The 15,776-nt window shown below is 47.1% G+C and overlaps 1 protein-coding gene across 1 annotated transcript in view; it reads right to left on the minus strand.

The window, feature by feature from the left end:
• The window catches only part of CASKIN1 (CASK interacting protein 1), a 137,569-nt gene that overhangs the window by 56,913 nt on the left and 64,880 nt on the right, over positions 1-15,776 (minus strand). The window contains exon 2 of the mRNA XM_070955320.1: positions 420-471. Within this exon, the coding sequence (XP_070811421.1) occupies positions 420-471 (52 nt within the window). The remainder of the gene's footprint in view (positions 1-419; positions 472-15,776) is intronic.

Raw genomic sequence — 15,776 nt, forward strand, 5'->3', positions numbered from 1 at the left:
AGCCAGCGCTGTCCGAAGACGTCTCTGTGGTCATGTGGCCGGCATGACTCAATGCCAAAGGCGCACAGAACGCTGTTACCTTCCCACCAAAGATAGTCCCTATTTTTCTACTTGCATTTTTTACGTGCTTTCGAACTGCTAGGTTGGCAGAATCTGAGACAAGTCATGGGAGCTCCCCCCATTAAGCGGCACTAGGGATTCGAACCGCTGAACTGCCGACCTTTTGATTGGCAAGCTCAGCATCTTAGCCACTGAGCCACTGTGTCCCTATAGGAACCCCCATAAAGGAAGAGAAAATCCCCACAAGATGCTTCGGAGCCCCCAACGGAAAGGAGGATATTCTAGGGAGTCCTCTGGGGTAAGAGGCCACCCCACCAATCATGGGGAGATGCGCGGACAGTCAGGCTTTGCCAACTCACCCATCTGTATCCTGGAAGTTCACGTTCACCCGTTTGGTGGATCCGAGGAGCTCTGGGGGGGACAGAGAAGAGAGATGGGTTAGAGGAGGGGAAGCCTTTTCCCTGGGAATCTCTCCAGGCACTCCCAGAAATGAATGCATCAGCTGCCCAAAATACCCACTTTGGGAATAATCGCTCTGCGCTTCCATCACAGCACCTCCATTATGAAGCCGGCTTCCTTCCGAAATGAAGCCAGCTGCCTCCCTGACGGTCCTCGAGAAGCTTTTAAGGAAGAAGCTTTCTCGGAGGGTCTTTGGAGAACGCCTGCCAGGAGGTGGAGGTCTATTTTTATTATCCAGTCGTGGTTATTATGAAGCATTGTTTGGTTCATCCATTCTCTGGATGTTTTTATGCCAGGCTGTACGTCACTGTGCATTGTGAGGATTCAGCGACCTAACCAGTTTGGTGACTCGAGAAATGGATGCATTCTGACTCACGTTTTGCTCGCTTTTGCCTGGAGGATACAGCAAAATGGACATTTGGATTGGTCTAAAACTGACCAATCCGTCAAATTCCCTGCTGGTCACATGTGGCTACTGGAGTCAGGTGAGGACAGGGCCCTGCAATTCTGGCCCTTTTGCAAAAGGGACCCTCAGCAAAAGCATAGGAACAGGTACAAGAGAGAATACGTGCACCCACCCACCCGTACACACGTTAAGAATTTGTGGTTTATTTTCCCATCTTCACAACCCATCTGCTGGCTACTAACACAACCCAAGCCTTTGTTCGTCCAGGCAATCTTTTCAAACGGAGGGTAGAAGGAAGGCAATGCTTTAAATGGCTGGAATTCCGGGAGAGGATGATGGGCTTTGCAAAACTGAGGAGGCTGTGGAAGGATCAGAAAGCATGAATTTCTGGCACCCCATTTCACCCTAGGGCAGTGTACTTCAATCTCGGCAGTTTTCAAATGTGTGGAGTCCGACTCCCAGAATTGCCCAGCCAGCATGCTGGGGCCACCTTCTGGAAAGTGAGAAGCAACTGAGGACTCTCTGGATCTTTGAGGATCCCACAAATGGATGCTGTGAATGGATTACTTGTGGAAAACAGGGGGTTCTACGTGCAGGAAATAATCCAAGAAAGAAGCCTTAATTGTGGGTTGGGAAGAGGTTGCATTAGGGCCAGCACGGGGCACAGGAGGCTTCTTGAATTGGTGTTGCCCATTTGTGCCTTTAGATTTCCCCTGGTCTCCCACCCCTGAGGATTTGCCCTAGAGAAACATTTCAAACTAACAAAGCCAAAGTTTTAGGCCCTTACGATTTATATATATCCCCCCACCCCAACCTGGATGAGAAAGAACCAACCTGCCAGTCTCCCCTGCCACTTTTGCCCAGGTCCCCCCAAATCCATTCTTGTCCCACTTTTGCATGAATCTCTACATTTTTAAAGTAATGGGCACGAAAAGTCATATTGCGCATACATGTATCTGTCTTCAAATTATTTGGTCTCAAAATATAGGAGAGTAGAGTAGAGTAGCGTAGTGTAGCATAGCATAGCATAGCATAGAGTAGAATAGAATAATAACTTTATTGTCACTTTGAATGTACACTAATCGGCATACATTGAAATGAAATTTAGTTGCATACAGCTCTCAAAGGGTCATCATGTCCAATATACGAAACATAAACGTGACAAAATAAATAAATACAAAATTATGCATATATCCACATATATAATATGACCCAGAGAAACAACACGGTCTAGTCCAGATGTATACATGTACATGGTGAGAAAAACAAATCTTGTGAGTTTACCAGACAGATGGCTTAGGGAACAAAGCTGTTACAGAATCTGGTAGTCCTGCCAGAAATACTTCGAAACCTCCTCTCAGAGGGGAGCAACAGAAACAGACCGTGGGTGTGGGATGGGTGTGTCTAACAATGCTTTGAGCTCTAAGCCCTTAGCGCTTACAAGCAGCATCCTGAATAACGGGAAGCGAGCTTCCTATAATCTTCTCCACTGTCCTTACCACTCTCTGTATGGACTTTCTTTTTTTTTTATTGCAAAAGTTTTACAATTACATTTTCACCCCCTTTTTCACCCCCCACCTCCCGCCCCAAACTTCCCATCCTCCCTAACCCTCCCTAACCCTCCCCCCCCAGACTTCCCTATTACTTACTCATAACTAATGACACTAATATATAAGCCTGAACCCGTCCCTCCCCCTATAAAGTTTTTCCTCTTTATCCCTTTGCATTAAAATATTTCTAATACATTATTTTCAAATAAAAGCTATTTGATACTTTCTAGTTTGATATTTGTTCTGAACATATTCTATCCACCTTTTCCATTCCCATTCATAAGTCTCTTGTGAACAATCTTTTAAATACGCTGAAATCTTCGCCATCTCTGCAAAACTGGCCATCTTCACAGTCTGTATGGACTTTCTATCTGAGGCACTGCCCCACAAGATCCATGCCCCACACCTTGCGTTCCTGAATGAAATAACAAGCTGATAAATACTAATGTCTTTATATAATGTATGGCAATATCCTTTTTTTACAAGTTTCAGCAATTGGGACATGCTGGAATTAGGATGCAGATGACAGGGAAAGTCAGGCTGAGGATTGTTTGCACCTCTGTTCAGGTTGAATCCTTCTGAAGACTGTCCATATTTCCCGTGGAAACTTCAGAAGGGGAACAGCCAAGACTTCGTGCTGAGCTCAGCTGGTCCTGAGTCCCAGGTATAAACCCTGGCACGATCTGGCTGCTTGAACAGCAGCTAAGAGAGTTTCAGGCTAGAAAGAGACATTCCACAGTTGGATTGACACAACTGGCTAAAACTGTAAACTCGAGTTGCATCAAGTACAATTGCTGCATTCACATAATGCAACAACCACTTATGGTTTAATGGGATCACACCCCCCCCCAAGGGCTAAGATAATGTCTGGGTTCCGACAACACATTGTACCACAGGTTCTCCTTCCTAATTTTAGTCCAGATAAGCAGGTTATGGGAACCAGCCCACCTGTGGCCAGAGAAAAAGAATGGGTTGTAGTCATGGAATGAAGCCTGGGGAAGGGGAAAAGTGCCCAGGGGCACTTTTGACAATGACCTACCTGCCTCCCTCCTCACCAGGGACTGGCAGCTTTTCCTTCTGCCTTTCCTTTACCAGTGAGTGGGGTGCGAGCAACTTGTGCCACAAAATGTAGCTGTGCCAGCACTTTGTTTCCTCCAGAGGAGAAGGAGGACAGGACTTCAGCTGACCCTCCTAAAAAAAAGAACGGCCTGCCATCCACCTGGCCACTGTTGCTCCTACTGCCCACTTGCACCAAACAGCCACAAGGAGTCAAGGATCCCCTCTGCCAATTAGCAAGCTTTAGCAAAAGGCAGAAAGAAGCCTTCGTGAACGGCGCTCACCCAAACTTCTGCCTTTGAACAAAATGGGACAGTTGGAAAAGGTGCCGCCAGGCCTGGCTTTTTGCTACCTTTGATGAATGCACCTGGCTCACCTCCAACAATGCCTCTTTGCACCCAAAAGTGCTACAGAAGCCAACCTCCAGGGCATCGGAAACTTCTCCCCTCACAGCCCCTCTGGCTCTGCTCCAATGGGGATTGAGTGACCGAGCTGGCCGACTGAGTAAGGTTAGGGGTCCCCCGTGACTGGGAGTTACACCTCTCATGCTCTTGCCAAGCTGGCCCTGAACTGGACCAGGAGAGATGCTGGGCCATGCAGGAAGCAGGCAGCCCTGCAGGGTAAGGAGTGGGGCCTCAAGGCTACTCTGGGTAATTGCTTGCCCACCCTCAAACCGGCTGGCCACTGCAGGGGCTGACAACGGTCCCCTTGGCCTTGGAAAGAGCTCACCTGAGCTTAGTCAGTCCTTTCCCCATCTCTGCTCCAAAGAGGAAAGGCTCCCTCCCCTTCGGAGGCCCCTAACTCAAACCTTTCATTTCCTGCTACAGTTTTATTAGCCTCCCCCTGGTTTGGCTCCCTGCCAAAGAGATGGTAGAGCAGCTGCCAAATTGGCAGGAGCGGAAGACGTTTGTAGCCTAGCCAGCCCCATCACACCTCTCCCAGCCTTAGAGCCGAGCACAGGCCCACTCGGCAGAAGCTGCAGGGAGGGGCAGACCAGCAAGGAGAGGACCAGCCCATCTGGAGGAAGGGTGCTCTGCCCTCCCAGGGGAGGGGGCCGAGGGAGACCCCACAAACCCATGCAGTCCAGAGTTTAAATCTCTCGTGCAGCCCCTCCTGCCTTCACTGTCCATCCCTCGGTGCCAAGGAAGGAGCAGCAAAGATGCCACCCAAGGGCGGAGGGCGAGGCAGAGCCTGGCTGGCAGGGACAGGAGTGGAGAAGGGCCATCCATCTTCCAGACAGAGGAAGAATCTGCAGGCTGGACAGTGGCGGAGATGTGTGTCGAAGGGAAAGGAGAGGAGGGGGAAGAGGAGGCGCAGAGGAGCCAAGAGGGGAGGAGGAGGGGAGGGCACCGGAAAGATTTTTGCTCGTCATCACATTCTCATTTGCTTTTATTCTTAGCATCTCCACGGCAGAAGAGATGCCAGCTGACCACAAGCCTGGAGTTTCTTGAAAAGAGGGAGACGAAGGAGGCTTCCAGAGAGCAGAGGTACCGCAACACCCATCTGGTGCTCAAAGCCAGGAGCAGAGCTGCAGGGGGCTTTCCCAGAAGAGACCCACCCCCCATTTCGAGGGCTCTGCGATGGGCCCCTGGGAACTGCCCTCCTTCTGAGCATGCGGCCTTATCTTACAGCATCCTGGGTACCATTTAGAATAGAGACTTCATTGTCACTTTGAATGTACACTAATCGGCATACATTAAAATGAAATTTCGTTGCATACAGCTCTCAAAGGGTCTCCACCTCCAATACACACTATATAACCATGACAAAATGAATGAATGAATGAATGAATGAATGAATAAATAAATAAATAAATAAATAAATAAATAAATAAATAAATAAATAAAAAATTATGTATAGACCCACATATATTATTATATGACACAGAGAAACAACACAGTCTAGTTTGGATGTATAAAATGTACATGGCGAGAAAAACAAATCTTGCAAGTTTGCCAGACGGATGGCATAGGGAACAAAGCTGTTCCAGAATCTGGTAGTCCTGCTAGAAATACTTCGAAACCTCCTCCCAGAGGGGAGCAACAGAAACAGAGATCGTGAAGTGGGTGTGTGGGCTCTCAGAGAATGCTTTGAAGCACGTAGCGCTTATGAGCAATATCCTGAATAACGGGGAGCAAACTTTCTTCTCCACTGTCCTCACCACTCTCTGTAGGGACTTTCTGTCTGAGGCGTTGCCGCCACTAAACCAAACATTGATGCAATTTGTTAAAACGCTCTCAATGGTGCCTTTGTAAAAAGTGGCCAGGACAGAAGGAAAAAGATGCGCTCTCCTCATCTGAGGCAGAAAATGCAGACGCTGGTTTGCATGCTTCACTAAGGATGACATGTGGAGAGATCAGTTCAGATTGTCAGATTTCCTTTCTCTTCTATGGAAAAGCTCTTGTGGCAAGGAAAACATGAGGCACTGCCTGGTGAAAACCAGGCTGAACAAGACAGTCGGTGCCTGGAGTAAGAGAGGGTCGCAAGGGCAGCAGTAGCAGAAGAGGCCAGCAGGAACCATAGAAGGAAGCACAGCCATGGGGTGCCCAGACTGCAGGATCCAGGGTTGCCTTCTGCAAAGCGCAGCACACAGTGACCTGTTTAAGGTCAAAAAAGTCAAGATGGCAGCCACAATGAGGGTGGGGGAAAGATACTGCAAAAAGACACTCCTGGGAAAAAGATACTCCTGGGAAAAAGATACTCCTGGGGGAAAGATACTGCAAAATCTCCACTCCCACCCCACTCCAGGGGAAGGATACTGCAAAATCCCCATTCCCTCTCCACTCCTGGGGAAGGCTATTGCAAAATCTCCATTCCCACCCCACTCTGGGGCCAGCCAGAGGTAGTATTTGCTGGTTCTCAGAACTACTCAAAATTTCCGCTACCGGTTCTCCAGAACCTGTCAGAACCTGCTGGATTTCACCCCGCCTTAATTCCCACATAACGCCAAGCCCTCCTTCGCTCTTTCTTTGATTCTGCTTTAGCACTGGGTGAAAACAGCCACGAGAGCTGAGTGTTACAACTAACCAGGTTCTTTGCAACATACACAGTTAGGGAGTTTTTACTTTAAATGGATATTAAACCGCTTTTAGAGCCAAAGTCACAATTTCAAAAGATCGGAAAACAGTGCTGGGGAAGCAAGGCCCTGGGGAGTGTTTCTCAACCTCAGTCACTTTAAGATGTCTGGACTTCAGCTCCCAGAATTCCCCCAGCCAGCTTTGCTTGAAGTAGCTAAGGTTGAGAAACACTCCTCTGGGGGAAACATGGGGACATGCAGCAAGATGTTTGCACACAGCCAGATGTTTGTATGTATGTACGTATGCATGTGTGCATGTATGCAAGTGCCAGGCCTTTGAGCAACCCACGAAGGGAAGTCAAGACATGCTATGATGTCATCTTCTTAAAACCTATTCAGCCTGACAACAGTTATAATAACAGCCATGGAAACCAATTTGGTTGCATCAACAGTTGGGTTTGCTAAAATTCAGGTCTTTAATGGAAGAGAAGGTGAATGGGGCTACCTGTTTCTCTCTCTCTCTCTCTCTCTCTCTCCCTCTCCCTCTCTCTCTCTCATTCTCTCCTCCCCCCCCCTCACACATGCACACAGAGATGATTGGATGGATGGATGGATGGATAGAAAGAGACGGAGGGAAGGAGGGAGAGAGAGAGAGATAATTAGATGGATGGATAGAAAGAGAGAGAGAGGGAGGGAGGGAGAGAGAGAGATGATTGGATGGATGGATAGAAAGAGAGGGAGGGAGGGAGGGAGGGGGAGAAAGATATGATTGGATGGATAGATGGATGGGTGGATAAAAAGAGAGAGAGACGGAGAGAGAGATGATTGGATGGATGGATAGAAAGAGAGGGAGGGAGGGGGAGACAGATATGATAGGATGGACAGATGGATGGGTGGATAGAAAGAGAGGGAGGGAGAGAGAGAGATGATTGGATGAATGGATAGAAAGAGAGGGAGGGAGGGAGGGGAAGAGAGATTGGATGGATGGATGGATGGATGGATGGATGGGTAGAAAGAGGGAGGGAGGGAGGGAGAGAGAGAGAGACAGAGAAGGAGAAGAGTATTTAGTTGTCACCCCCAACCTGATTCCTTTTGGGTGGTGACAAGCAAAGTCTCCCGGCTGTGCTGACTCAGAGCTCCCAATTGGTAGCCCTCCCCCCCTACAGAGCCCCCAAACATTCTGTCACTTTTGCTTCCAGCCCACCTGCCACTCAAACCTCCACCCTTTCTCCAGGCCTGGAAGTTCTCCGCCTTGTCGCCACAGGCATCCCATTCTGCAATCAGGATATGGGAGACCTAAAATTGAGTGTGCGCATGTGCATGTAACAATCAGGGAATGATTCACTGCCAAGGGTGAGGATTTAGCAAGGGGACAGCTGAGCTGTCTCAAAGGTGGTTTTTTCTTCTTCAAAAGGCAACCAGATCTTTTTTTCCTTGAGGAAAAAGAAGACATTTCTCTTCTCTTCAAAGAAGCTTCATCAGTTCTGATGGTGGAGGGAATGGAAGAATAATATTTCTTTGCAGTCCTTTGGTTGTTAGCATTCTCTGTGAGAGTCATTGAGGCTACTTGGGGATTTATCTATGCCCTCAGGGTCTTCTGAATGCAATATGCTTATTGGAACTCCTGCAAGGGCTGTGTTGTAGACAGGAGATAGGTGGTGTAGTATTCCTCCCCCTCTGTTGAGGGAGGGGTGTTCAATTCTAACATAGATGGACTCTTTGACCCCTCTTTCAAATCAATGGTCCTCTATATCCAAAAGGTGGAGTTTGCTGCCTCCAAAAGAGTGACCATTGCCTTTCAAATGCAGATGGACCGCTGAATCTTGTCTTGATGGGTTTGATCTCCTATGTTGCACCATGTGCTTGTGAAGTGGTTGTTTTGTTTCCCCAATCTAGAGTGTATAATACCCAATGAAGCTTCTTGGATGAGAAGCAAAATGTATTTGAGGAAAAACAAAAAAAAAAAGGCCAGTTGCCTTTTGAAGAAAAAAAGCACCTTTGAGACGAACAGAGCAGCTGTTGAACTACAACAAGGAAACATCCCGAAGCCTCCATTCCTGCCGCCTCTTTTCAGCTCACTTAAAATCCAACCTGGGAATGTCTGATCAACATTCACGCTGGTGAAGGAAAGGCGGGGGCCAGTCACCAGGGCTTTCAGTACGGAAAAGAAGGAAAGCGCAGACAAGGAGCACGCAAGTAATAGATTATTATGCAGTAACTTTAATTCCCTAGGAGCAGCTACTAATTATCTGGCATTTACAACTCAAAGAGGCTTTTTAAAAACCCAATCTGGGACGTCAATTCCCTGGCGAGGTGCCCCCTCCCGTCTGCCTTTGTTCCAAGTGGCACGGCCAACTCCACGCACGCCGCACGGCATCCACGCATCTAGTGGGACCAGACAGGGTGGGCGAGAAGCGTCTAATGCCAACAGCGGGCCTACATACTGGAAGAGGATTTAATTCTATCTAGGAACACAGTCTTAAGAACGCAGCCAATCTGAATGCTGTCTTAGTTTCACAGCCATCCTGCAGCCACAGCCGTTCTACTAAGTGGCATAATAGTTCCAGATTGACCCCTGCATTATCTTGGCTGCCAAATGGCATCTGATGGCCATGGGTTAGACAAGCTCTTTTTTCTGGTTTAGTCATGCTTTGTCATTTTCTCAAAAAAATATTGAGATGAGGCTTTCCTCGAGCCTCCAGGAGGGCGAAAACGGCCTCCCCAGGCTCTGGAGGCCCTCTAGGCCCATTTCTGACATTCCTGAACTTCCGGTATGCCCGTTTTTCATCTTTCCACAGCCTCCGTGCGTGCCCTGCACTTACCTGCATCCAAAACGGGCCAGGTGGGGACTCCTGGGAGGAGAGGGGCGGGCAGGGCAGGGCCAGCCAGGAGTGGGATTTGGGGGTTCTCAGAACTGCACAGAATCTTAGCTAGAGGTTCTCCTGAACCCCTGCGAACCCCCAGCAGCCCACCCCTGGTTGGGGGGGGGGGCTTCCAATCTTGAGATTTCATCAATCTTGAGATTTGATGAAAAAGAAGATCCTCCAATCCACCTTCTGTGGGCTGATCTATCAAGTGTCAGTGAAAAGAGCAGTCATGAGGAAACATCTTAAAGGGGTTCACTGGTCAGATTCCCCTCTAAATCATCTCGTCTTTCGCACCTCAGACACCTGCAGAACTGCCTCCTGCCAATTTGTTTCAAACAGTTTAACGGCTCCGAAATGTTCATTCCTTATGGGCTTTAGTGCAAGGTCTCCTGTTATCTGTGTTGTTCATTTCTGCTTTTGTTTTTCCAGCTCTTGTCAGAAAAGAATGCCATATTCTAAGAATATTCATTCCACGATTTCTTGGCTTCTCTTTCGCAGAAAAGTCCCTCTCCTTTTATACACTTGCTGATTTTTAAAAAATGCTCTTCAAACATTTATATGTAAAAGAACCATTAAGCCGTATCATTTCCTACATTTGCCCGTCCCTTGATCCCAGAAGCATTAGCCTCATCTGAGAAACAGCAGACTGGAAGAAGCCAGATGTGGGTCTTGATTACCAAGACAGCAGAAGAAAAGACCATGCAAGACCATACTACTATTACTACTACTACTACTACTACTACTACTACTATTACTACTACTACTATTATTATTATTATTATTATTATTATTATTATTATTATTATTATCTCTTTTATTCATTAAACATGAAAGTCAGTCAACTGAACATTAAAAAATGTATCACAAATTCGATTGACTGGTACTAATGGTTGATACGGGTTGCTGCCAGCGTCCTAGGTATCAATCAAGTACCTTCTTAAGATGTACGATGTTCCGAGTAGCGCAGTTTTTTGTAGTTCCGCTGGTGTTATTATTATTATTAATAGTAATAATAATAGTAATAATAATAATAATAATAATAATAATAATAATAATAATAATAATGTCAGTGTCCCAGCACTGACATATATAAGGAGAGGAGAAGCTTGAACTTTTGCCTACTTAATCCCTTTGAAGATTCTGTCTCCTCGAAAATGCAAGTCCAGATTCTGTCCGTCTGTTCCCATTCTAACCTGGAGTTTGGGAATCTGCCCTTCATCCTTGCATGACCCCTTCCCCGTTGCTGGTCTTAGCTTCCCTCCCCATCCAATTATAAAGGCCTCTCCTCCCACTACCATCCTGGGATAATTGGTAATACCAACCGCTGCTGCTGGAGGAAGTTTCTCTCTGCAATCCAAGGCATGCCTTTGGGAGGTGGTTAATTACCCAGACAGGTTGCCTTCCTCAAGGATCACAGCAAATCTCGGTGCCAAAGAGAAGGTGGCAAGATGACAGCAAGTGGCAAGGTGACTGGCAGGGAATGTCCTCCCAGACAGGGAAGGAGCTGGCAGCCTTGATATGGAAGCTGAGAGCAGAGATGCTAGTTCGGCCCTGCTATCTTAACAGAATAACAGAGTTGGAAGGGACCTTGGAGGTCTTCTAGTCCAACCCCCCTGCTCAAGGCAAGAGCCTTATACCATTTTGGTCAAATGGATGTCCAACCTCTTTTTGAAAACCTCCCAAAGGTGCTTTTTTTCAAGAGGCAACTGGATTTTCTGGTTTTTCTTTGAAGACATTTCGCTTCTCATCCAAGAAGCTTCATCAGCTCTGACTGGATGGTGGGTTGCATTCACACACAGCCTAAATGGATGCAAATGACCAGCGCTGCCTGCAAGGAATATAAATCCTTCCGTTAAGGATATTGTTGTTGTGGTACCAACCAGCAGAGTGTAGAGCACAGAGAAACGTTGCTGAGAGCAATGAATAAGAGATGTGCAAACTGGTTTGTCAAAAGTTTACTTTATAGTGAAAAAACAATCTCATAGTCTTTAAATCAATCCAAGTCTTTGCCAGTTAAATCAGTCCAGTGATACAAATATCGTCTTACCGCACAAACAGTAGTTGGTTAGAATAACAAACTCACTCTGGTTCACAAACCACGATGGTAGCAGATCCATCCAACGATGATAGCACAAAGGATAGCACTCCTCACACAATGGTAGCTAATCATCAACTGAATACTTTACAGTACCTTTCTTAAATTCGTTTACAACCAGTGTAATTACAGCATGACTCAGCATTACAATGAATCAGCAGGAAAACTTTAAAGTCACACAATACATATTCATATTAAAGTCACAGAACACATATATTGCCTGGACAACTTGTTAGGCTCAAACCATATCTTAACACCTTCCATTCCCCACCATCCAGTCAGAACTGATGAATCTTCTTGGATGAGAAGTGAAACGTCTTCAAAGAAAAACCAGAAAGTCCAGTTGCCTCCTGAAAAAAGCATCTTTGGGATGCTTTTGACCTTAATGGCTGAGAATCTCCATAGACTCCAGTGATGAAGCACCCACAGCTTCTGGAGACAGGCCGTTCCACTGGTGAATTGTTCTCACTTTCAGGAAATACCTACTTAGTTCTTGATTGGATCTCTCCTTGATTCGTTTCCTTATTTGTACAATTCAATCCCAGATTGCATTAATTGAGGGATAGAATCAAGGTCACATGAAGAGTTAGAACCGCTTTATAATGCCTTGGTAAGACCACACTTGGAATATTGCATCCAGTTGTAAAAAAGATGTTGAGACTCTGGAAAGAGTGCAGAGAAGAGCAACAAAGATGATTGAGAGGCTAAAGGCTAAAACATAAAAAGAACAGTTGCAGGAATTGGGTATATCTAGTCTAATGAAAAGAAGGACTAGGGGAGACAGGATAGCAGTCTTTCAATATTTGAGGGGCTCCTACAAAGATGAGGGGGTCAAACTATTTTCCAAAGCACCAAAATACAAGATGGGAAACAATGGATGGAAATTAACCAAGGAGAGAGAAGCAACCAAGAACTAAGGAGAGAGCAATCAACTAATGAAATAATTTGCCTTCAGAAGTTGTAGGTGCTCCATTGCTTTCAAAAAGAGACTGCACAATCATTTATGTGAAATGGTATAGGGTCTCCTGCTTGAGCAGGGGTTGGACTAGAAGACCTCTAAGGTCCCTTCCAACGCTTATTTTTCTATGTTCTACACATACTGGGCAATGATAGGCTGGGATTCAATTGTACAAAGGGGGAGGGAGGGAGGGAGGGAAGGAAGGAAGGAAGGAAAATAACAATAGCACTTAGACTTATGTACCACTTCCCAGTGCTTTACAGCCCTCTCTGAGCAGTTTACAGAGTCAGCCTCTTGTCCCCAACAATCTGGGTCCTCATTTTACCGACCTTGGAAGGATGGAAGGCTGAGTCAACCTTGAGTTGGTCAGGATCGAACTGCTGGCAGTCAGCAGAGTTAGCCTGCAATACTGCATTCTAAACACTGGGAAGGAAGGAAGGAAGGAAGGAAGGAAGGAAGGAAGGAAGGAAGGAAGGAAGGAAGGAAGGAAGGAAGGAAGGAAGGAAGGAAGGAAGGGAATTCCCCTGCTCCATCAAACAGCTGATTTCTGCAAGTTCTCTGCAGAAGTCTCATCACCCTTTGGAGCAATGCACACTCACCAACACACACAAACACAAGTGGAGAGGAAGGCAGCCATCTGCCACCCAGAGAGACAGCAAACAAGCCGTCTGCTGTGGGCAAACACTTGCCAGCCTCCGAGCCCAAATAGCTGTCAGAAAGGGCCTTTCTTCTTTCACACCCCCAGCGAGCGAGCGAGCGTGCAAGCAGACGATTTCCTGCCACTTTGCCCCGCGAGTCACACCGTCCTTCCAGGAAAGAACCAAGTGCTTGGGAAGAGGGTTTTCCCAAGAGGGGAGGAAAAGGCAAGGCGGCTCCTGTGACCCACTTGGCAGCCTGGCAGGGCCCTCGTGCCAACTGCTTCCCCCAAATCTGCAACAAGGTGAATTCTCATCCGTCTAAGTTACGTTGCTCACTGTGGTGAACGTAGTTCTGCTTTTAAAGTGCAGCATGCCTTTTTGAAAGAATCTAACTTACCTAAGCAAGCACTCCAAGTCTCCCACACTCCAAGCGCCCCAAATCAGCACCCCAAGACCCCAGACTCCCTACATTACAGCTTGTATCCCCCCCACCTTTCAGATGGATTGCCAGCTCTTCCTCTACGAAGCTGCTTACCTTCTGTCCCACCCCCACCCCTCCTGCACTTCATCATCCAAGAGATGGTGCTAATCAGACTGGCCTCTCCCTAAGGTTGTTGTGAGGATCCCTCAGAGACGTTACAGTAGGCGCACAATATAATAATGTTATTTGCATGATTCGGTACTGTTTTGCAGACTGAATGTTCAGCCCCGGCATTATGTTGGTGTACATAAAAGGATGTTTGATGACAGGAATACAAAGAGGGAGGGAAACCGTGATGGCGGAAGAAAGACGGCATTTCACATATGGCATTTTTCCTTTGTGCGAGGGCTGCTCCTGGAGACCCGTCCACAGCTGCCCTCACCCCAGATCACGGGTGAAATCCAGTAGGTTCTGGCAGGTAGCAGAACCGGTAGCGGAAATTTTCAGTAGTTCATAGAACCGGCAAATACCACTTCTGGCTGGCCCCAGAGTGGGGTGGGAATGGGGATTTTGCAATATCCTTCCTCCAGGAGTGGGGAGGGAATGGGGATTTTGCAGTATCCTTCCCCTGCCATGCCCACCAAGCCCACTAAGCCATGCCCATAGAACCAGTAGTAAAAAAAATTTGGATTTCACCACTGCCCCAGATAAAAGCAGGCCAGAAGGCATGATAGGCTGTTCCTTTGTAAGGAATGAGGTCCCTGGTGGGCAGCCTCTCCTTTGACAAGCTGCCTTGTGTCGGGGGGTGTCTTTCGGCTCCGTTTCCTTCTGGAAACCCCCCCCCCCTTCGGTCCATGCACAGAAAGCCCTACAAAGGATTGCAGCATCTTAAGGTGGATGCAATAAATTAAACATTCCTGCTACCACATTAAACAACATTGGATGAAACCAACGGGGGGAGCCGGCATCTGGGTCTGATGAAAGCTGGGAAGTATGGAAATCGTTCAGTCGACAGCACAAGGGTACAACAAGACCCAGAGACACTCTGCACAAATGGGGCTATCTAGTGGCTTCTGCTTCTTGCGACTGTGGTGACATGCAGACATGTGTACACCTGGCTTTTGGGTCCCGATCAGTGGACACTTGAGGATGTCGTGGCAGTGAGACAGAATGCGATTAAGGTTGCTCGTTTCTGGGCAAGATCTGTTTAATCAGTACATATTTGAATCTTGTATTTTATATTTTAAAATGTATGTCACAAATTATGCCTTTTAATTGCCGATGTGTCTGACACGAATAAACAAACCCCATTAAAAATCCCACAATGATCTTGCAAGATGAAGAGGTAGTCAGGAAGATACTAGATCAGTGATAGCTTTTGGCCGTCGCATGCCAAAAGTGTGGGAAGCGTGGGGGGGTTGTGCGCACGCGTGCCCACACCCATAATTCAATGCACAATCTCTCCTTGCTCCTCCCGCTTTTAGCACGTGATGACATGGTGGGCCCATTTTTCACCCTCCCCAGGCTCCAGAGGCTTTCTGGGAGCCTGGGGAGGGCGAAAACTGCCTTCCCCACCCCCCCTGGAGGCCGGAGTCTGGGGAGGGCGAAAATGCCCTCTTCCTGGAGGCCCTCTGGAGGCTAGAAACGGCCCGTTTCCTGAGACTTCTGGTGGGCCTGGAAGGCCAAAAATCAGCTGGCTGGCACATGCATGCGTGCTGGAGCTGAGCTAGGGCAATGCTCATGTGCTCACAGATATGACTCCGAGTGCCACATGCATGCCATAGGCTCACCATCAGAGTACTAGATTGTGCAGAAATGGATAGATTGACATTGAAAATTAATCAGAAAGAAGACGTAGAATATTATCAAGCATGGACTTTATTTTACCAATGGTTGGAAAAAAGGGATAGAGAATTAAGAATGTAAATGTGTATTGTTAAGCAAATTAAATACCCAGACAACACGGTGTTTATTAAGCACTAAGAAATGTATTTAATAGAAAATCAATTTAAAAATGTTTAAATCCCACAATTATTACTTTCATCTCAAACGGAAGCATGATGGCGGAACGTGATGATCTACAGTGCACTACGGTAACCGATGAAAAGGGGTTGCATTAGATGACCTCTTAAGATCCCTCTACAGTTCTAGGATAATGGCTGGCTCCCACGGCATGCTGAACTGGAAACTGTAGTCTAGTTAGCATGTTGTGGGAACTCACCCATAGTTGGAAGGCCCCAAAGCAACCAC

Source organism: Pituophis catenifer, unplaced genomic scaffold, assembly GCF_029215685.1.
Source record: "Pituophis catenifer annectens isolate HBS135680 unplaced genomic scaffold, rPitCat1.0.hap2 SCAF_16, whole genome shotgun sequence".
Classification (NCBI taxonomy): Eukaryota; Metazoa; Chordata; class Lepidosauria; order Squamata; family Colubridae; genus Pituophis; species Pituophis catenifer.